Raw genomic sequence first — 19,028 nt, 5'->3', positions numbered from 1 at the left:
CATTATCTTGCTTTATTATTGCTATATCAATATTTGCTCTGTTTTCAACAAACAAAACTGCGTTTCAGAAAATTAATTTTCTGATATAAGGCTCAATTAATATCTCTAGAAATGAAAAACTAGTGTTTTATCCTTTATTCCTAACGCTTTTTCACCGTACTGATGAGGACCGAAAGCCCGAAACACGTGTCTACGGTTAGCACTTCTACGTGAGGGACTGTCCTTATTCCTTTTTCTTATAGGAGATTCTATAATAATCATGTGTTGATCACATTCAAGAACCAGAAGATGAGGAATTAACAAATGTTTATCAGGGAATTATTGATGAAGGAAATAACTCTTCAATGAAGAGAAACCCAACAGCAAGTTTCACAGTAGACAGTAGCAATAATATTGGAATGTTGTGTGCAACACAATATTTGTGTTAATAATCACATTCAAGAACCAGAAGATAAAGAATTTACAAATGTTTATCAGGGAATTATTGATGAAGGAAATAACTCTTCAATGAAGAGAAACCCAACAGTAGGTTTCACAGTATGCAGTTGCAATAATATTAGAATGTTGTGTGCAACACAGTATTTGTGTTGATAATCACATTCAAGAACCAAAAGATGAAGAATTTACAAATGTTCATCAGGGAATTATTGATGAAGGAAATAACTCTCAAATGAAGAGAAACCCAACAGCAGGTTTCACAGTGGGCAGTAGCAATAATATTGGCATATTGTGTGCAACACAATATTTGTGTTGATAATCATATTCAAGAACCAGAAGATGAAGAATTTAAAAATGTTCATCAGGGAATTATTGATGAAGGAAATAACTCTTCAATGAAGAGAATCCCAAAGGTACGCTCGATTCACTCTATACTCTTCTCGCTTTTTGGTATCGACACCTTGCCCAGTTGAAGGTAGCGATATATGATGATGATAATGTTTATTCAACATAAATAAACATAATGAGTTACAGAGGTTTTCAATTCTAAAATTAACTACCTGTGCGTAACTATAAATTAACATTTTCTCTTATTTTTAACCTGTGGTTGTACACAACTAAACTTTTTTCTAATCAACCCTGATATGGAACAACACAAGACAAATACATTTCAAAATATGTCTTATCCGGTAATATATGTCAAATCGGGTAATATATATGTCTAATCGGGTAATATATGTCAAATCGGGTAATATATGTCAAATCCGTTAAATTATCTTCAACTCAAATAAATTCACAAATCATATAGTGGGTGAGATTTCAACTCAGTTAGTGTATGAAATCAGGTTAGTCATAAATCGGGATAGGTTATACTATTACATATCTATTTTTTACGTTTGATTTATCAATTTTTCCGCATATTTGCCGCCTCTTTGTATAATCCAAAATTTTCTTTTCTTTTTAAACTGCTTGTAATTTCTAATTTTTGTTAGATCTTCAGGAATCTTCTCATATATGCGCGGTGCAAGATAATGAAAGTACCTTTGTCCTATTCTTTTCTTCGATGAAAATTCATCGGAAAACCACGTTTTTCTTGAGGTTAATTTATCTGCGATTACCAAATTGAAATTGTTGCCAGTGTTTGAAGTTTTACAAGAACTTCTTAATAATATGCCTCACTCTTGTGCAGTGTTCACGTTGAGATTAGAAAAAGGCGAAAACTTGAAGTTTTATTTGTGAGTATTTATATCTTTCAATTCCTTTTGACATTCATATGTAAAGAAAATATTTATTCATAGTTTCCATTGGATGAAAAATTAAGGGAACAGTGGATGGAAGCTTTAGAAGAATTGACTTCAACCCTTCTTCCTCATCCAAAATATGCAGTAAACGTTTTTATCGCCATTATTTGTGTTAATGTTCATAGTACTCTCGAAAAGGTGCTATTTCTTCAATTTTCAGTTTCTCGAGTCATTTTCCTGAGAGAGTAAGTTATGGAAAAAGTCTTGCGGCAATTATTAGATCGAAGGAACATTGATTTTTTCATTTGTTAAACATTGTTTTGTTTTTTGTGGGTGTAAAATATCTATTCATTTCTCTTATTTCCTTTATTCATCTGGGTATTTCCAACCTCCTCTACTGCTACCATGGAAGATTTTTCCCAGGGATAAATTCTAGTATAGAAATCGGTAAACAGATTATCTACTTTTTCATTTGCTCTTGTGTTTTTTATGAGCAAAATAATTTAGATAAGTACATTGTTAATATCTCGTGCTAATATTAAAAATATTTACAATTTCCTGCTGGAAATTACGTTATTGCTTGGGATTTGTTATGTAACAGGTTCGATAACAAAAAATTACTCATAAAAAAGCACTTTTCAATTTACCCTTTTTGGGAAAAGAGAAATTCTGAAAATTAAAAAATATTACTAACCATGATAGAAACTTGAATTTTCACTGATATTTGTAGGTGAAAACCAAAGCATTCCACTTTTCATCGAGTAAAATGGGTTCAACTAAGTAAAATAATTATCTACTGTAGATGTAAGCAAATTGTTAGTTGAAAGTAAGATAAATATATAAAAAAAGATATGGTTTTGAACTCACTTCCTAACATATGAGTGGCTGAATCTATTTTTTTGACTACTTTTGTATGTTTTAAAGATGTTACATGTGAATCATTAATTTTATTGTCTATTTTCTCATTCGATATTGTTTCAACATCTTTATCAAATAGACTAGCCCATGATTTTTTCCATACATTTACTGTGGGCTCCTCAATTTTAGATTCATTTTTATTCGAGATGCTACTTTCAATTTTTTCAATTGTCCTATTGGAAATTGTATCATTTTTGATTATCTCTGTATTATCTCTTGCAATAATTTCAACTGTTTTTACAGCTGAACTAGGGGGAGTTGAAGGTTTCGAATGTTTTCCTGTCATCTCATTCTGGATAATAGGTTTTGTAATTGATAATCCATTGTAATTGATTACATATTTTCTACACTCATTTTCTGAAAAAGTTGATATTATCAGGTGTGTGAATAAGTCTTTCCCGTTTTTTGTAAGAGATGGCGCCACCAATACTGTGCGAGTATTTAATGGTTACATATGTCATAATCAAAGCTTATTCATCTGTCAACAATTCCACACTAACACATTAGTTGAAATTTTTTCGCATCATAAATTTTTGAAATCGTGAAAAAGGCGAAATTTGAGCCGAGTCGACGTCATTTGCGGGAAGTTTCACTTTATTGGTTCAATTTGAAGAAATCTGCTGCCGAGGCGCATCGGTTGCTTCAGGAAGCTTATGGAGAAGGTTGTGTCGATGATTCAAGTGTTCGCGGATGGTTTCGACGCTTCAAAAGTGGCGATTTCGACGTGGAAGACAAGGAGCGTTCCAGGCGGCCGCAAATCTTTGAAGATCAAGAATTGGCGACTTTGCTTGATGAAGATTCGTGTCAAACGCAAGAAGAACTTGCTGAAGCATTGGGAGTTGACCGAACAACCATTTCCAAGCGTTTGAAAGCCATGGGAATGATCCAAAAGCAAGGAAATTGGGTGCCGTACGAACTGAAGCTGAGAGACGTCGAACGGCGTTTTTTCACTTGCGAACAGCTGCTTCAGCGACATAAAAGAAAGAGTTTTCTGCATCGTATCGTGACTTGCGATGAAAAGTGGATCCGTTACGATAATCAGAAGCGAAAAAAATCATGGGGACTACCCGGCCATGCATCATCATCGACGGCCAAGCCAAATATTCATGGCGCCAAGCTCATGCTCTGTTTATGGTGGGACCAGCTAGGTGTGGTTTACTATGAGCTTCTGAAACCGAATGAAAGGATCACAGGCGAGGTCTATCGACGACAATTGATGCGTTTGAGCCGCGCACTGCGAGAAAAACGGCCACAATACTCCGACAGGCACGACAAAGTTATTTTGCAACATGACAATGCTCGCCCACATGTTGCACAGCCGGTGAAAACATACTTAGAAACGCTCAAATGGGAAGTCCTACCCCACCCGCCGTATAGTCCAGACATTGCTCCGTCTGATTACCATCTCTTCAGATCGATGACGCATGGCCTGGCTGACCAGCACTTCCATTCCTACGAGGAAGCCAAAAAATGGGTAGATGACTGGATAGAGGCCAAACCGGTCGAATTTTTTCGCAACGGGATTCGTATGTTGCCAGAAAGATGGGGAAAAGTTGTAGCTAGCGATGGCCAATACTTTCAATAATTCATTTGTAACCATTTTTTCACAATAAAGGCTCAAAATTTGAAAAAAACGGGAAAGACTTATTCACACACCTTATAGTTGATTCATTATTATATTACATATTCATATTCTTAAACATTACGCAACCTGATTGATTCTATGTTTAAACAATTAGCAATCTTGGATTAAATATTCATTTTTGGGATCTTAGTCACCACTAAACTGGATGAAGTTTCAGCGTGAGAAAGGGAAAAAGCCAAACCAATTCCAATCCACCAACTCGTGAGGAATTCACTACTTTTCTAAGGAACAGAGCTGATATACAAGAGTTAATAACTCTAGTAAATCTGCAGCACAATAATGAAATAATGGCTGAGTAAGACAACAGATGATTCTAGAGCCCATTGAAAGGCATGTGATTGCAAAATTTTGCCTAGATTGGCGTTTTTGAAGGAGCACGCAGCTTCTGCCAAACACAAGAAGAAAATTGTTGGATTTACCGGAACATCAAAATAAAAATATAGTTTATAATAATCCAGTCATTCTTATTTGCAGATTGACAAATTTTTCAAAAATTCATCACTCTCTTATGAAACCAAGAAAGCTGAAATTAAAATTGTTTCCTCACTTGTAAAGCACAACATTTCTCATTTGGTAATAGATCACTTAACTTAACTGAGGGAATCTATCGATTCCCTCGAAAATATTCCAAGTCCGAGAACGAAAATCCTATAAACGGAAAAAAATTCAGTGTAAAAACTTAGAATTAGCAAAGCCACACCCACCAGGGACATTCACGCCACCGGTACGTCGATTTGATCATGTACACATGGACATTATCACCATGCCGTACGCCGAAGGTTATCGATACTGCCTCACCAGGGACCGTATTCTCGACAAGTGATCTTTCAAAACGTATACGTTCTTTCAGAGCTCTGAACTCTGAACGAACGTATACGTTTTGAAAGATCACTTGTCGAGAATACGGTCCCTGTGTCGACCGATTTACCAGATGGCCAGAAGCAATTCCCCTGCAGAAACAGGAAGCATCCACCATCGCTAAGGAGTTTTACACGAATTGGATAGCGAGGTTCGGCACTCCACTCCAGATCAAGGGAGACAGTTCGAGTCAAGCCTGTTCAACGAATTATGTAAATTGACTGGCACGAACCACATCCGAACCACAGCCTACCACCCAGCAGCCAACGGTATGGTTTAAAGAATCCATCGACAACTTAAGGCAGCAATCAAATGCCACAGCAACGACCGTTGGTCCGAAACGCTTCCCAGTGTCCTTCTGGGAATGAGAGCAGCCTGGCGGGAAGACATGAAAGCAACCACTGCAGAAATGGTATACGGAGAGCCATTAAGATTGCCCAGAGAATTCCTATCTACAAGTATGGATGACAGTGCAGACACAGCCGACTTTGTAGTGGATCTGAGGAAACAAATAAGAAGAATAAGACCATCAACGCTAGCCACCACGGAGAACGACCCAGCTTCGTGTTCAAGGAATTGGAAACGTCACCATTCGTTTTCGTCCGACATGAGGACCCTACGAATTTTTGAGAAGAGATCCCAAACATTGCGTCATCAAGATCAACGACCAGGAAACAATCGATCGATTAAAACCAGCCTACATATTCGACAATCTTGAAAATGAAGAGCATGAGGAAGATCACAAAGAAGAACCAGTAGAAAACGAAACCAATGATCAAGCAGTATCTCCGGAAATAAGAAAAATCAGATCCGGTAGGAAGGTACATTTCCCAAAGAAGAACCTAACAATGATTTCGTAACTTCGTTACTTCCTATAAACGGAAGAATTCAGTGTAAAAACTTAGAATTAGCAAAGCCACACCCCTAAGGTATCCGTAGTAAGGCGTTGCGAACGGTCGAATGGAAAACAGCCTGAAAGCCCATAAAACTCGGCATTTCAGGGCGAATAATTCAATTAAATGGAGACCAGTCTGTTCGGTACTGTGCGATTGGCAACATCGCATCGAATATATCGCTGAAGTACCACTTGAGAAGGTTCGACCCCAAGCAACAAACACCCCATGCGAGAGACAGTTTCTACCGTAATCTCGAGTCAACCACCCACAGTCTAACGAAACAAAACCAATTAATACTCTCTACTCAATTCTATCCATATGTATATAAGCATCAGGCTGGTGCAACTTGTATGTGATCAAGGGAGACAGTTCGAGTCAAGCCTGTTCAACGAACTATGTAAGTTGACTGGCACGAACCACATCCGAACCACAGCCTACCACCCAGCAGCCAACGGTATGGTTGAAAGAATCCTTCGACAACTCAAGGCAGCAATCAAATGCCACAGCAACGACCGTTGGACCGAAACGCTTCCCAGTGTCCTTCTGGGAATGAGAGCAGCCTGGCGGGAAGACATGAAAGCAACCACTGCAGAAATGGTATACGGAGAGCCATTAAGATTGCCCAGAGAATTCCTATCTACAAGTATGAATGACAGTGCAGACACAGCCGACTTTGTAGTGGATCTGAGGAAACAAATAAGAAGAATAAGACCAGCAACGCTAGCCACCACGGAGAACGACCCAGCTTCGTGTTCAAGGAATTGGAAATGTCACCATTCGTTTTCGTCCGACACAAGGGCCCAAAATTAGGCCTGCAGAAACCCTACGACGGACCATACGAAGTTTTGAGAAGAGATCCAAAACATTGCGTCATCAAAATCAACGACAAGGAAACGACGGTGACAATCGACCGATTAAAACCAGCCTACATATTCGACAATCTTGAAAATGAAGAGCATGAAGAAGATCACAAAGAAGATCCAGTAGAAAACGAAACCAATGGTCAAGCAGTATCCCCGGAAATAAGAAAAACCAGATCCGGTAGGAAGGTACATTTCCCAAAGAAGTACCTAACAATGATTTCGTAACTTCGTTACTTCCTATAAACGGAAGAATTCAGTGTAAACACTTAGAATTAGCAAAGCCACACCCCTAAGGTATCCGTAGAAAGGCGTTGCGAACGGTCGAATGGAAAACAGCCTGAATGCCCATAAAACTCGGCATTTCAGGGCGAATAATTCAATTAAATGGAGACCAGTCTACGAGAAAGAAATATAAGCAGACGTGGGCTGTCCCGGTTTTCAGCGGGAAAAGAACCCAACATTTTTATGATGATAATTATTTTTTTTTAGAGTGGGTACTAGGAACCTGGATATGTGCAGCATTCATTCTCAAGCAATTGATGGAGCAATTTGTTTCTAAAATGGCTTCCATCATTTCCACAAGAAATACTTGAGCATGGATTCGGCCGATATATCTCGATGCCAACAATGCTCCTCTGATGAAATTGTTCAAATTTGATGTAGGGAGACTGCAGTATTTGTATGGAACCATTCAAAAACTAGACATATGTTACAAAATGCAGACACTGTTTCCATCATCATTGCATTTTGAAATGGGCGACTCAAAATGAAAGTTATCCCAAAGAAGATATTTTGAGGATATCAAATCAAAAATAAGTTGAAATAAGTCATTAAGAATAGAGTATAAATTCAGAGATGAATTCAAGGAGATCATAATGTTATAATCTTCCGACTTGTTGTAGTGCAGTGTACCGCCTGATTTTGAATTTATAATTCTATTTACGAAATGTCTCGATTTCTAGATAAAGAAGCTGAAGTGAGCAGTGAGGTAAGTCGGCATATTCTATTTTCCTTTTCATTTCAATTAAAAAACCTAACTGACTTATCTGTAGTGTTCAAATTTTTTTTTGAATGAGCCACGTAATATACAACATAAAATTGTTCAAATTTGGTGTAGGGAGACTGCAGTATTTGTTTGGAACCATTCAAAAACTGGACATATGTTACCAAATGCAGACACGCTTTCCATAATCAATGTATTTTGAAATGGGCGACTCAAAATGAAAGTTGCCCCGAAGAAGATATTTTGAGGGTATTAAAACAAGAAGATAATTCTACTGTTTATTATGGCATTTGTTCTCAAGCAATTGATGAAGCAGATTTGTTCCTTTCGAAATGTTCCTATCATTTCCACAAGAAATACTTGAGCATGGATTCGGCCGATATATCTCGATGCCAACAATACTCTGATGAAATTGTTCAAATTTGATGAAGGGAGACTGCAGTATTTGTATGGAACCATTCAGAAACTAGACATATGTTACAAAATGCAGACACTGTTTCCATCATCATTGCATTTTGAAATGGGCGACTTAAAATGAAAGTTGCCCCGAAGAAGATATTTTGAGGGTATCAAAACAAGATTAAGTGAAAATATGTCATTAAGAATAGAGTATAAATTCACAGATGAATTCAAGGAGATCATAATGTTATAACCTTTCGACTTGTCGTAGTGCAGTGTACTGCTTGATTTTGAATTTATAATTCTATTTTCGAAATGTCTCGATTTATAGATAAAGAAACTGAAGTGAGCAGAGAGGTGAGTCGGCAATTCTATTTTTCTTTTCATTTCAATTCAAAAAACCTACATCACTTCTCAGTAGTGTTCAAATTTTTTTAAAATGAGCCACTTAAAATACAACATAAAATTGTTCAAATTTGGTGTAGGGAGACTGCAGTGTTTGTTTGGAACCATTCAAATACTGCACATATTTTGCAAAATGCAGACACTCTTTTCACCATGATTGCATTTTGAAATGAGCAACTCAAAATGAACGTTGTCCGGAAGGTGATATTTTGAGGGTATCAAAATAAGAATAAGTTAAAATAAGTCATTGAGAATAGAGTATAAATTCAGAGATGAATTCAAGGAGATCATAATGTTATAATCTTTCGACTTGTCGTAGTGCAGTGTACTGCTTGATTTTGAATTTATAATTCTATTTTCGAAATGTCTCGATTTATAGATAAAGAAACTGAAGTGAGCAGAGAGGTAAGTCGGCAATTCTATTTTTCTTTTCATTTCAATTCAAAAAACCTACATCACTTCTCAGTAGTGTTCAAATTTTTTAAAAATGAGCCACTTAAAATACAAAATAAAATTGTTCAAATTTGGTGTAGGGAGACTGCAGTGTTTGTTTGGAACCATTCAAATACTGCACATATTTTGCAAAATGCAGACACTCTTTTCACCATGATTGCATTTTGAAATGAGCAACTCAAAATGAACGTTGTCCGGAAGGTGATATTTTGAGGGTATCAAAATAAGAATAAGTTAAAATAAGTCATTGAGAATATAGTATAAATTCAGAGATGAATTCAAGGAGATCATAATGTTATAAGCTTTCGACTTGTCGTAGTGCAGTGTACCGCTTGATTTTGAATTTATAATTATATTTTCGAAATGTCTCGATTTCTAGATAAAGAAGCTTAAGTGAGCAGTGAGGTAAGTCGGCAATTCTATTTTTCTTTTCATTTCAATTCAAAAAACCTACATCACTTCTCAGTAGTGTTCAAATTTTTTAAGAATGAGCCACTTAAAATACAACATAAAATTCCCTTGTGTTGGCTCATGGGTAGAATTGTCGAAGTGTATCCTGGTCGAGACAATATTGTGCGTGTGGTGAAAGTAAAAACAAAGTGCTCTGTGTTCAAACGCTCTGTAGCTAAGCTATGTTTACTGCCACATCAGGAATAATTTGTGGACAATAATGTCTTGATACGGGCAATAATGTATATTGTACCGATTACTATTTATGTTTATTATTATGTAAAGCAATAATTTTAAGTAGTTCGATAATTTTAAGTAGCTTTGGTTTATTGAAAGGTCCGACCTTTCAAGGGGGGCGGCATGTTGAACGTATTTTATTCGTTGCGTTTTTGTAGGATTTATATTTCAACGTGACAACGCCGCATACCCCCGTAATGGTTATCCCTACCATCTTAGTAATTTTAGGGGTTGCTCAAGACCCCAGATAAACATATTCTCTTTCTCGCTTCTCGGTACTCGTTGTGTAAGGTTGTTCACGAAACCGAAGTTAAGGAATAAACCAGCTGTAAATTTTACCCTGTGTTTTTTTTCTATTCGTCACGTAACTCGAATTAGTGGCTCTGTTTCTGAAGTAAGTTTGCTGACGACAGAACCCTAACCAGAGATCATAATGTTATAATCTTTCGACTTGCCGTAAAGAAGGCACGCTTTTCATCATCATTGTATTTTGAAATGGGCGACTCAAAATAAAAGTTGTCCCGAAGAAGATATTTTCAGGGCATCAAGACAAGAAGATAATTCATCTGGTTATTATGGCATTTGTTCCATCCATCCAAATGCTTCCATCATATCCATTAGAAATGCTTGAACATTAAAGAAAAATCAATCAAGCAATTATGGCGGTTTATTGTACCCAATTAGCAGAATGGACAGTGTGTTGAGTTGTCTGCAATAAGCCGCAGCTTTTATTTTCAAATTTAACACTATTATATTATTAATAGGCCAATCAAGAAAAACCGTCGTAGCACGATCTCTGCAGATGGAGGAAGAAATACTAAATGACGAGGAATTGGAAACAATTGGAAACAAGCACGTTGACAGTGGTACCTGATAGGCCTTTCAGAAGTGCTCAGTGATTTGGAAACAAAGAGACTATTCTGGCTGTGTACTAGAGTATATGATGAACGTTTTACCAAATTTTAGAATCAATTAGCAGAATAGACAGTGTGTTGAGTTGTCTGCAATAAGCCGCAGCTTTTATTTTCAAATTTAACACTATTATATTATTAATAGGCCAATCAAGAAAAACCGTCGTAGCACGATCTCTGCAGATGGAGGAAGAAATACTAAATTACGAGGAATTGGAAACAAGCACGTTGACAGTGGTACCTGATAGGGCTTTCAGAAGTGCTCAGTGATTTGGAAACAAAGAGACTATTCTGGCTGTGTACTAGAGTATATGATGAACGTTTTACCAAATTTTAGAATCAATTAGCAGAATAGACAGTGTGTTGAGTTGTCTGCAATAAGCCGCAGCTTTTATTTTCAAATTTAACACTATTATATTATTAATAGGCCAATCAAGAAAAACCGTCGTAGCACGATCTCTGCAGATGGAGGAAGAAATACTAAATTACGAGGAATTGGAAACAAGCACGTTGACAGTGGTACCTGATAGGGCTTTCAGAAGTGCTCAGTGATTTGGAAACAAAGAGACTATTCTGGCTGTGTACTAGAGTATATGATGAACGTTTTACCAAATTTTAGAATCAATTAGCAGAATAGACAGTGTGTTGAGTTGTCTGCAATAAGCCGCAGCTTTTATTTTCAAATTTAACACTATTATATTATTAATAGGCCAATCAAGAAAAACCGTCGTAGCACGATCTCTGCAGATGGAGGAAGAAATACTAAATTACGAGGAATTGGAAACAAGCACGTTGACAGTGGTACCTGATAGGGCTTTCAGAAGTGCTCAGTGATTTGGAAACAAAGAGACTATTCTGGCTGTGTACTAGAGTATATGATGAACGTTTTACCAAATTTTAGAATCAATTAGCAGAATAGACAGTGTGTTGAGTTGTCTGCAATAAGCCGCAGCTTTTATTTTCAAATTTAACACTATTATATTATTAATAGGCCAATCAAGAAAAACCGTCGTAGCACGATCTCTGCAGATGGAGGAAGAAATACTAAATTACGAGGAATTGGAAACAAGCACGTTGACAGTGGTACCTGATAGGGCTTTCAGAAGTGCTCAGTGATTTGGAAACAAAGAGACTATTCTGGCTGTGTACTAGAGTATATGATGAACGTTTTACCAAATTTTAGAATCAATTAGCAGAATAGACAGTGTGTTGAGTTGTCTGCAATAAGCCGCAGCTTTTATTTTCAAATTTAACACTATTATATTATTAATAGGCCAATCAAGAAAAACCGTCGTAGCACGATCTCTGAGATTGAGGAAGAAATACTAAATTACGAGGAATTGGAAACAAGCACGTTGACAGTGGTACCTGATAGGCATTTCAGAAGTGCTCAGTGATTTGGAAACAAAGAGACTATTCTGGCTGTGTACTAGAGTATATGATGAACGTTTTACCAAATTTTAGAATCAATTAGCAGAATAGACAGTGTGTTGAGTTGTCTGCAATAAGCCGCAGCTTTTATTTTCAAATTTAACACTATTATATTATTAACCCAGATACACCTACCGTATGTTAAAACAGACACCTCTCAAAAGTCGAAATATATGTACCTTGCGCTACTTATTCATAGATGGCGACAGTATTACTGCTTTTTTGAATGAACTGGCATATCTATTCGTTTTGAATATTTTCGTCTGTGTCAGTTCATCCAGCAATACCCTGAATTTGAATCAGTGATTTCATTATTGTGCAAAACATGGATAACAAATAGTAAGTATTTTCAGGATATAAGTTATCTTTTTTTAATTCATTACTGAAACTTGTTTAAAATATAAGGTATTTTTCACATGTAAACATATTTCGTCAAATATTTCTCGTTTTAGATTCAAAACATAACCTCTAAAGTTAATGTTTGTTATAACAGACAGTAGTATAATAGACTACTATATTTAGTCATTTTATTTTTTGCAGCTATTGGAAGAAACCCTTAACATTACACGAGCTTATGGAAGAAATTGAAAACTTGGATGAGTCTTACGACATTCCTGATACAATTTCCATATTTCCCCCTTCCGATGGCTACGAGACGGATGAAGACTCGGGAGATGAAGCTAAGGTAGATATCAATAATCTCCCTGGAAATCAACTTAGGGCGGAGGCTGAGGTTAGTTTCGAAAATAATGACATACTAAGTGCAGATGGCTATGACAGAGAGGATGAGTTACCGTTGTCTTCGTTTCTGCAACCAAAGCACCAGAAGTTGCTCTTCGAGACATCCACATTCAAAAAATCTAAACCTACTTTTACATGGAAAAAAACTGATATAAATGCTTGTCTCTCAACATGGCAAGAAAAGCAAGGCTCGAAAAATACTTTATCGCCAATAGATCTTTTTTTCTTGTTTGTAGACGATGAGATAATCGACTTGATAAGAAACTTCACAAATTTATATGCCTCTCAGCATAACAGATCAGGGGACGTATCCACTGAAGAAATTAAATGTTTCATTGGTATTTTGTTACTCTCCGGATATTATAAATTTCCTAGAAGGGCTATGTATTGGGAGAATGCTGAGGATGCTGGAAGCAAGCTAGTTTATGAAGCAATGTCGAGGGATCGTTTTAGTTTCATAATGCAAAATCTTCACTGTAATGACAATACAAAGTTGACTAAAGACGACAAATTTACCAAACTGCGCCCTCTATTTGACACTTTGAACAAAAAATTCCAAGCTTTTGCCCCCTTTCAAGAATTCCACAGCCTTGACGAGTCCATGGTGCCATATTATGGTGGCCATGGCACGAAGCAATTCATTCGAGGAAAACCGATCCGCTGGGGTTACAAATTTTGGACAGGAACTACTAGAAACGGATATGTTGAATGGTTTGAACCATACCAGGGATCAGGGACTCAACTACCTAAGAAATATCATCATCTTGGTTTAGGTGCCAGTGTGGTTTTACAGTTTGCAGATGTTTTACAGCTCATATATAATAACGTTCCTTATCACATATTTTGTGACAACTTTTTCACGTCCATAATTTTACTTATAGAGCTCGCAAAAAGAGGCATAAAATGTACGGGCACAATGAGAGAAAATCGACTTCAAAACTGCCCTCTAAAAAGCTCTAAAGCATTGAAAAAGGAATCACGAGGTACATTTGATTATAGTTGCATTGAGGGCGAAAACATCATTGTTTGCAAGTGGAATGACAACAATGTTGTAACCATTGGGTCAAATGTAACTTCTCCCTTTCCAACTCTTTCTGTTAAACGATTTTCTCAAAAGGAAAAGAAACACATATATATCAATCAACCGCATCTCATAAAAAAATACAATGAGAATATGGGTGGAGTTGATCGGGCAGACCAAAATATTGGTTTGTACCGGGTCTGCATAAGAGGAAAAAAGTGGTACTCGTCCCTTTTCTCACACTGCATTGACATGGCAGAACAAAACGCATGGCAGTTACATAAATTCAACGGAGGAAAAATGGATCACTTAACATTCCGAAGATGTATTGCTTCTGGCCTTCTTGAAACATTCAAAAAGACAACCAAACGGGGCCCTTCTAAGCAAAGCAAATATCATCGAATGGAATCCAGATACGACAGACTTGATCATCTTATAGTTTATCAAGAAAAACAGACGAGATGTGGGTACTGCCATAAACTTGCGGCCTTTAGATGTAGCAAATGCAACGTTGCACTCCATCCGAAAGAATTTTTCATCAAATATCATTCAAGAGAATAAAATTGTTATGAAACCTACCTATTGTATAGATAATAGAAAACTATCATTTCTCATTTCGCATAGTAGTTCTAATTCCTACTGTCTGTTATAACATACACCATTTTTTTCTTATATAAAGCAAAAAAAATAAAATTTTTCGTTAAAAAAGTGTTTATTATTAACCATAAACTATCAAAACTAAAAGTGATTTGAAAAAGAAGCAAAAAAAAGTTTCAGGCATATCTGGGTTAATAGGCCAATCAAGAAAAACCGTCGTAGCACGATCTCTGAGATTGAGGAAGAAATACTAAATTACGAGGAATTGGAAACAAGCACGTTGACATTGGTACCTGATAGGCCTTTCAGAAGTGCTCAGTGATTTGGAAACAAAGAGACTATTCTGGCTGTGTACTAGAGTATATGATGAACGTTTTACCAAATTTTAGAATCAATTAGCAGAATAGACAGTGTGTTGAGTTGTCTGCAATAAGCCGCAGCTTTTATTTTCAAATTTAACACTATTATATTATTAATAGGCCAATCGAGAAAAACCGTCGTAGCACGATCTCTGCAGATGGAGGAAGAAATACTAAATTACGAGGAATTGGAAACAATTGGAAACAAGCACGTTGACAGTGGTACCTGATAGGCCTTTCAGAAGTGCTCAGTGATTTGGAAACAAAGAGACTATTCTGGCTGTGTACTAGAGTATATGATGAACGTTTTACCAAATTTTAGAATCAAATACTTGAAGTACAAATCATTTCTTTTTCATTATTAAACATTACTATTTTCCGAAATTATGACAGCTTATCCTAAGGATTACAACTACCCGAAAAAAATGTCTTATCCCATGTTTGTGGTTAGATGATAACAAAAATGTTTAGATAAACATAGGTGTAATATCTGCGAAGAGTATGGAAAAGTCAAAAAGAACTCCCTCATGAAACTATATTGTGCCATTCGAAAAATTTTAAAGAGGGTGAACTGTTTGGGAATTTAAAACTGCCTCTCAATAATTTTTATGAATTTATTGATAAATTGGATAACATATTCATCGAGTTATTTCCAGTAATACCAATTGAAAATGATGTTAGAGTAAAATTGAAAAGAGTGCTCCTCTTTTCAACATACGTGTTCTAAATTATTCATAAATACTGTTTTGCATAAATTTTGATGATTTGTGTAAAGTGCAAAATAGATATTTTATTTATAATAATATGTTGTGTAAATGTATTATGTTTGCTCTATTTTCACAATATAATTTGTTTTTATGATAAGTGATAAAACAAGATTTCTATTGATGTATTTGTAATGTATATGTATAAACGAAGAATATATAAAGAGAAATTGGAAACAATATAGAAAGATTGCATTAACCTAAAACATATGTTAACAGCAGATCGAATGACAGATAGAACAAGATATTACATTCCACATCAAGCCGTTATCAAAGAAGACAACCAAATTGCGCGTTGTATTCTTATTTCATCTGTGTTTCAATAAAATTGTGCTGGATTTGGAGAAGTAGTTGTTCAATCTAAGGGTTGTAGCACTGGTTCGGTTCATTTTTCTAAAATGTCCGCAAGTGAATTTGAAATTTTGCATAAGGCCACTTTGGCTTTGACTCGATTATCGCAAAGTTAAATGATTATGTTTGTTTTTTTTTCTTCATATTTTTTTCCAGAATCCAGATTATTTTTATGTTTATGTAAATTATATTTTTCAATGTTATGCTAATTAACAGATAATAATAAACCGATATTATAAACCCCCCTATGAGTATGAGTCTATATATGTTTGAAAATATCGATGTTCACAAACATCGATGTTCAATTATCCATGTTCACTCAATAACGATGGTTTCGTTCGATGTTAAACATCGATGATGAGTCTTCGATGTGCCATCCCTACAAGGAATCTAGCCAAATATTATTCAAATATAAAAGGCCGCACTATAATTTAATTCAAAGACAATATGCCATAAAGATTGAGTATAATAGGGAGTTAATGCAACGCACAAATAAGCGATCTTTTATTAGAGGATCCTGTAATATAGAATCCTACAACGTGGACGTTAGAAATGAACTATTACAAGAGAAGCTTTTAACGAAAGTCAGTAAAGTGACTGATCTTTAATTTGGTTAATTTGTATTTTGTCACCTTTATTTTGTTATCTGATCAATCAAATAATTCATTTGGTAAAAGTTCAAAATCGAAACTGAAACAACAAATAGCGTTAGCAATTTTAGATGGGACCAGTATTGTGGAATTGATTTCTCATAATAGATACAGTTGGTGTAGAAAATATATCAAAACCAATTGAACCAAATCGAGTAGTTGATTTGGAGAGTTTTTACAACTACAAGTCTCAATCATAATCGAAGTTTATTGTTATAACCGCAAACTTCATTGTGGAAAAACATGGACATTTCTAAGATAATTTGAATGCACATAAGTGGCTTTATAGAAATAGTTATCAGCTATATGCACAGGTGAGCTATTAGCTGAATTGGACTTGAATTTTATATTATATTACCTTGACTCGTTTTTCGTCTACCACTTTGTAATATGGGAGGAGCTGAACCAAACTACTGGGGTTTTATCGATGGAACTATTAGACAAATTTGTTGACGAAGTATGCATCACAAAATACTGCACTGTTTAAAATATCAGCCTACTTTATGTAACTGTTTGAATGGAAGTCAATCAAATATTTATTTTGATGTAAAACCATCAGTGTTGGAAGATTATATTGTTTAACAGAATTATGTTATGTATTTTTATATATTTCCCTAGAATAATTTTGAAAAAAGTGGAAACCTGTATCATTGACGGTGTATTGATTCCTATCGATTGCGAATGACTTCATTAAAGTATTCCAACCTTTCTTACAATCAAAAACATCAAATTCTATTACCACATCATTGCAACTACACTAAATTGATAATTGAACATGAGCACTCAAGGCATCTACATGCAGGTGCTCAAGCAACTCTAGCGGCGGTTAGATCAAATTTTTGGCCAATCAACGGACGCAGCGCCGTTCGAGGAGTTTTACGCAAATGTGTAACTTGCTTCAGATCAAAACCAATTGAAAGTCGATATCAAATGGGAGATATTCCACATTCACGTTTAAAACCACAACGACCATTCTCAACAACTGGCATAGATTTCGCAGGTCCATTTTACATTAAGGATGGCAAAACTAAAAATAGAAAAATCATCAAATGTTATTTATGTATCTTTGTATGCTTTGTCACAAAGGCAGCTCATCTCGAACTATCTGATGATCTTTCTATGGAGTCATTCTTAAAATGTTTAACTAGATTTGTATCACGAAGGGGTGTTTGTACCGACATTTACAGTGACAACGGTACCAATTTTGTCGGCACCGAACGTGAATTGAAAGTTATTTTGTCAAAGCTCAAGCATGATAAGCCTTTCAATGAATTCATTAGTATGAAGAAAATAAATTGGCATTTTTCTCCACCATATGCTCCTAATTTCGGAGGTTTATGGGAGGCAAGCGTGAAATCGACCAAATTTCATTTAAAGAGAATCATTGGAAATTCACATCTCACTTTTGAGGGTCTATACACTGTAGTAACTCAAATTGAAGCAGTCCTTAATTCCCGACCATTATCCCCTATGTCTGACGATCCCAACGATCTCTCACCTCTCACACCGGCACATTTCCTTATTGGCGAACCATTGACCACTTTACCTCAAGAAGGCGTGAGACCTATTCCAAGCAACCGCCTATCCCACTTCAAAGGTATTCAGCGACAAACCCAACATTTTTGGCAAAGATGGTCGCATGAATACTTGAATCATCTTCAAGGGAGGATAAAGTGGCGTCAACCTCACCTGAACCTGGAACTTTGGTGCTACTCAAGGACGACAATATAGCTCCTTTGTGTTGAAAAATGGGCCGTATCATCGAGGTATTTCCAGGCAAAGACAGAATAGTGCGGGTAGTCAATGTGAAAACCGCTAATGGTGTTTTAAAACGACCAGTGACCAAGGTCTGTGTTCTTCCGATAAACTCTTAGATTAAGAAAGACAATAGACATTTGTATCATATTATTTTGAAAGCCGATCCTTTCAAGGGGGCGGCATGTATTGATTCCTATCGATTGCGAATGACTTCATTTATCGTTTGTAGCCACAATACAACATTTGTCTAACCCGAAAGATTGGTATCATGTGAATACCAAAGAAAACCCTACGGATATTATCTCCAGAGGTTCAACTGTGAATGAGCTTGTCAAGAGTGAACTTTGGTTTCAAGGCCCAGCTTGGTTGAGACAAAATCATTCACAATGGCCGATTAATAAAAATCTAGTTACCCTTGAAACATTGCCTGAAATGAAAACAAACGTACATGCAGTTAACATTCAGGAAAATGATATTGGTATTTTTGAAAGATTCTCAACTTACACAAGATTACTGAGAGTAACCGCGTATTGCTTGAGATTCAAATGTATATTAGCAGATCAAAAATCTACTCGAAGCGTTACTTTAACCTCAGTTGAATTAGAGTATGCTCTTTTTGCTCTCGTGCGATTGGCTCAA

The 19,028-nt window shown here is 36.1% G+C and overlaps 1 protein-coding gene across 1 annotated transcript; it reads left to right on the top strand.

The window, feature by feature from the left end:
- Nucleotides 1-12,426: 12,426 nt before the first annotated feature.
- On the top strand, nucleotides 12,427-15,096 carry LOC123672171 (piggyBac transposable element-derived protein 3-like). The gene is made up of 3 exons (XM_045606167.1): nucleotides 12,427-12,487; nucleotides 12,689-13,872; nucleotides 14,987-15,096. Exons 1-3 carry the CDS (start codon nucleotides 12,474-12,476, stop codon nucleotides 15,094-15,096), a joined length of 1,308 nt encoding a protein of 435 aa, XP_045462123.1. The 5' UTR covers nucleotides 12,427-12,473.
- Nucleotides 15,097-19,028: the final 3,932 nt, after the last annotated feature.

The sequence above is a fragment of the Harmonia axyridis genome, chromosome 2, assembly GCF_914767665.1.
Source record: "Harmonia axyridis chromosome 2, icHarAxyr1.1, whole genome shotgun sequence".
NCBI lineage: Eukaryota > Metazoa > Arthropoda > Insecta > Coleoptera > Coccinellidae > Harmonia > Harmonia axyridis.
This window is presented reverse-complemented; position numbering and strand designations above follow the sequence as displayed.

What these genes read in the sequence shown, in the direction of transcription:
- LOC123672171 (XM_045606167.1), top strand. An exon ending in ATTGAAAAAGGAATCACGAG is followed by an intron (nt 13,873 to 14,986) that starts GTACATTTGATT and finishes TATTATTAATAG; the next exon opens with GCCAATCGAGAAAAACCGTC.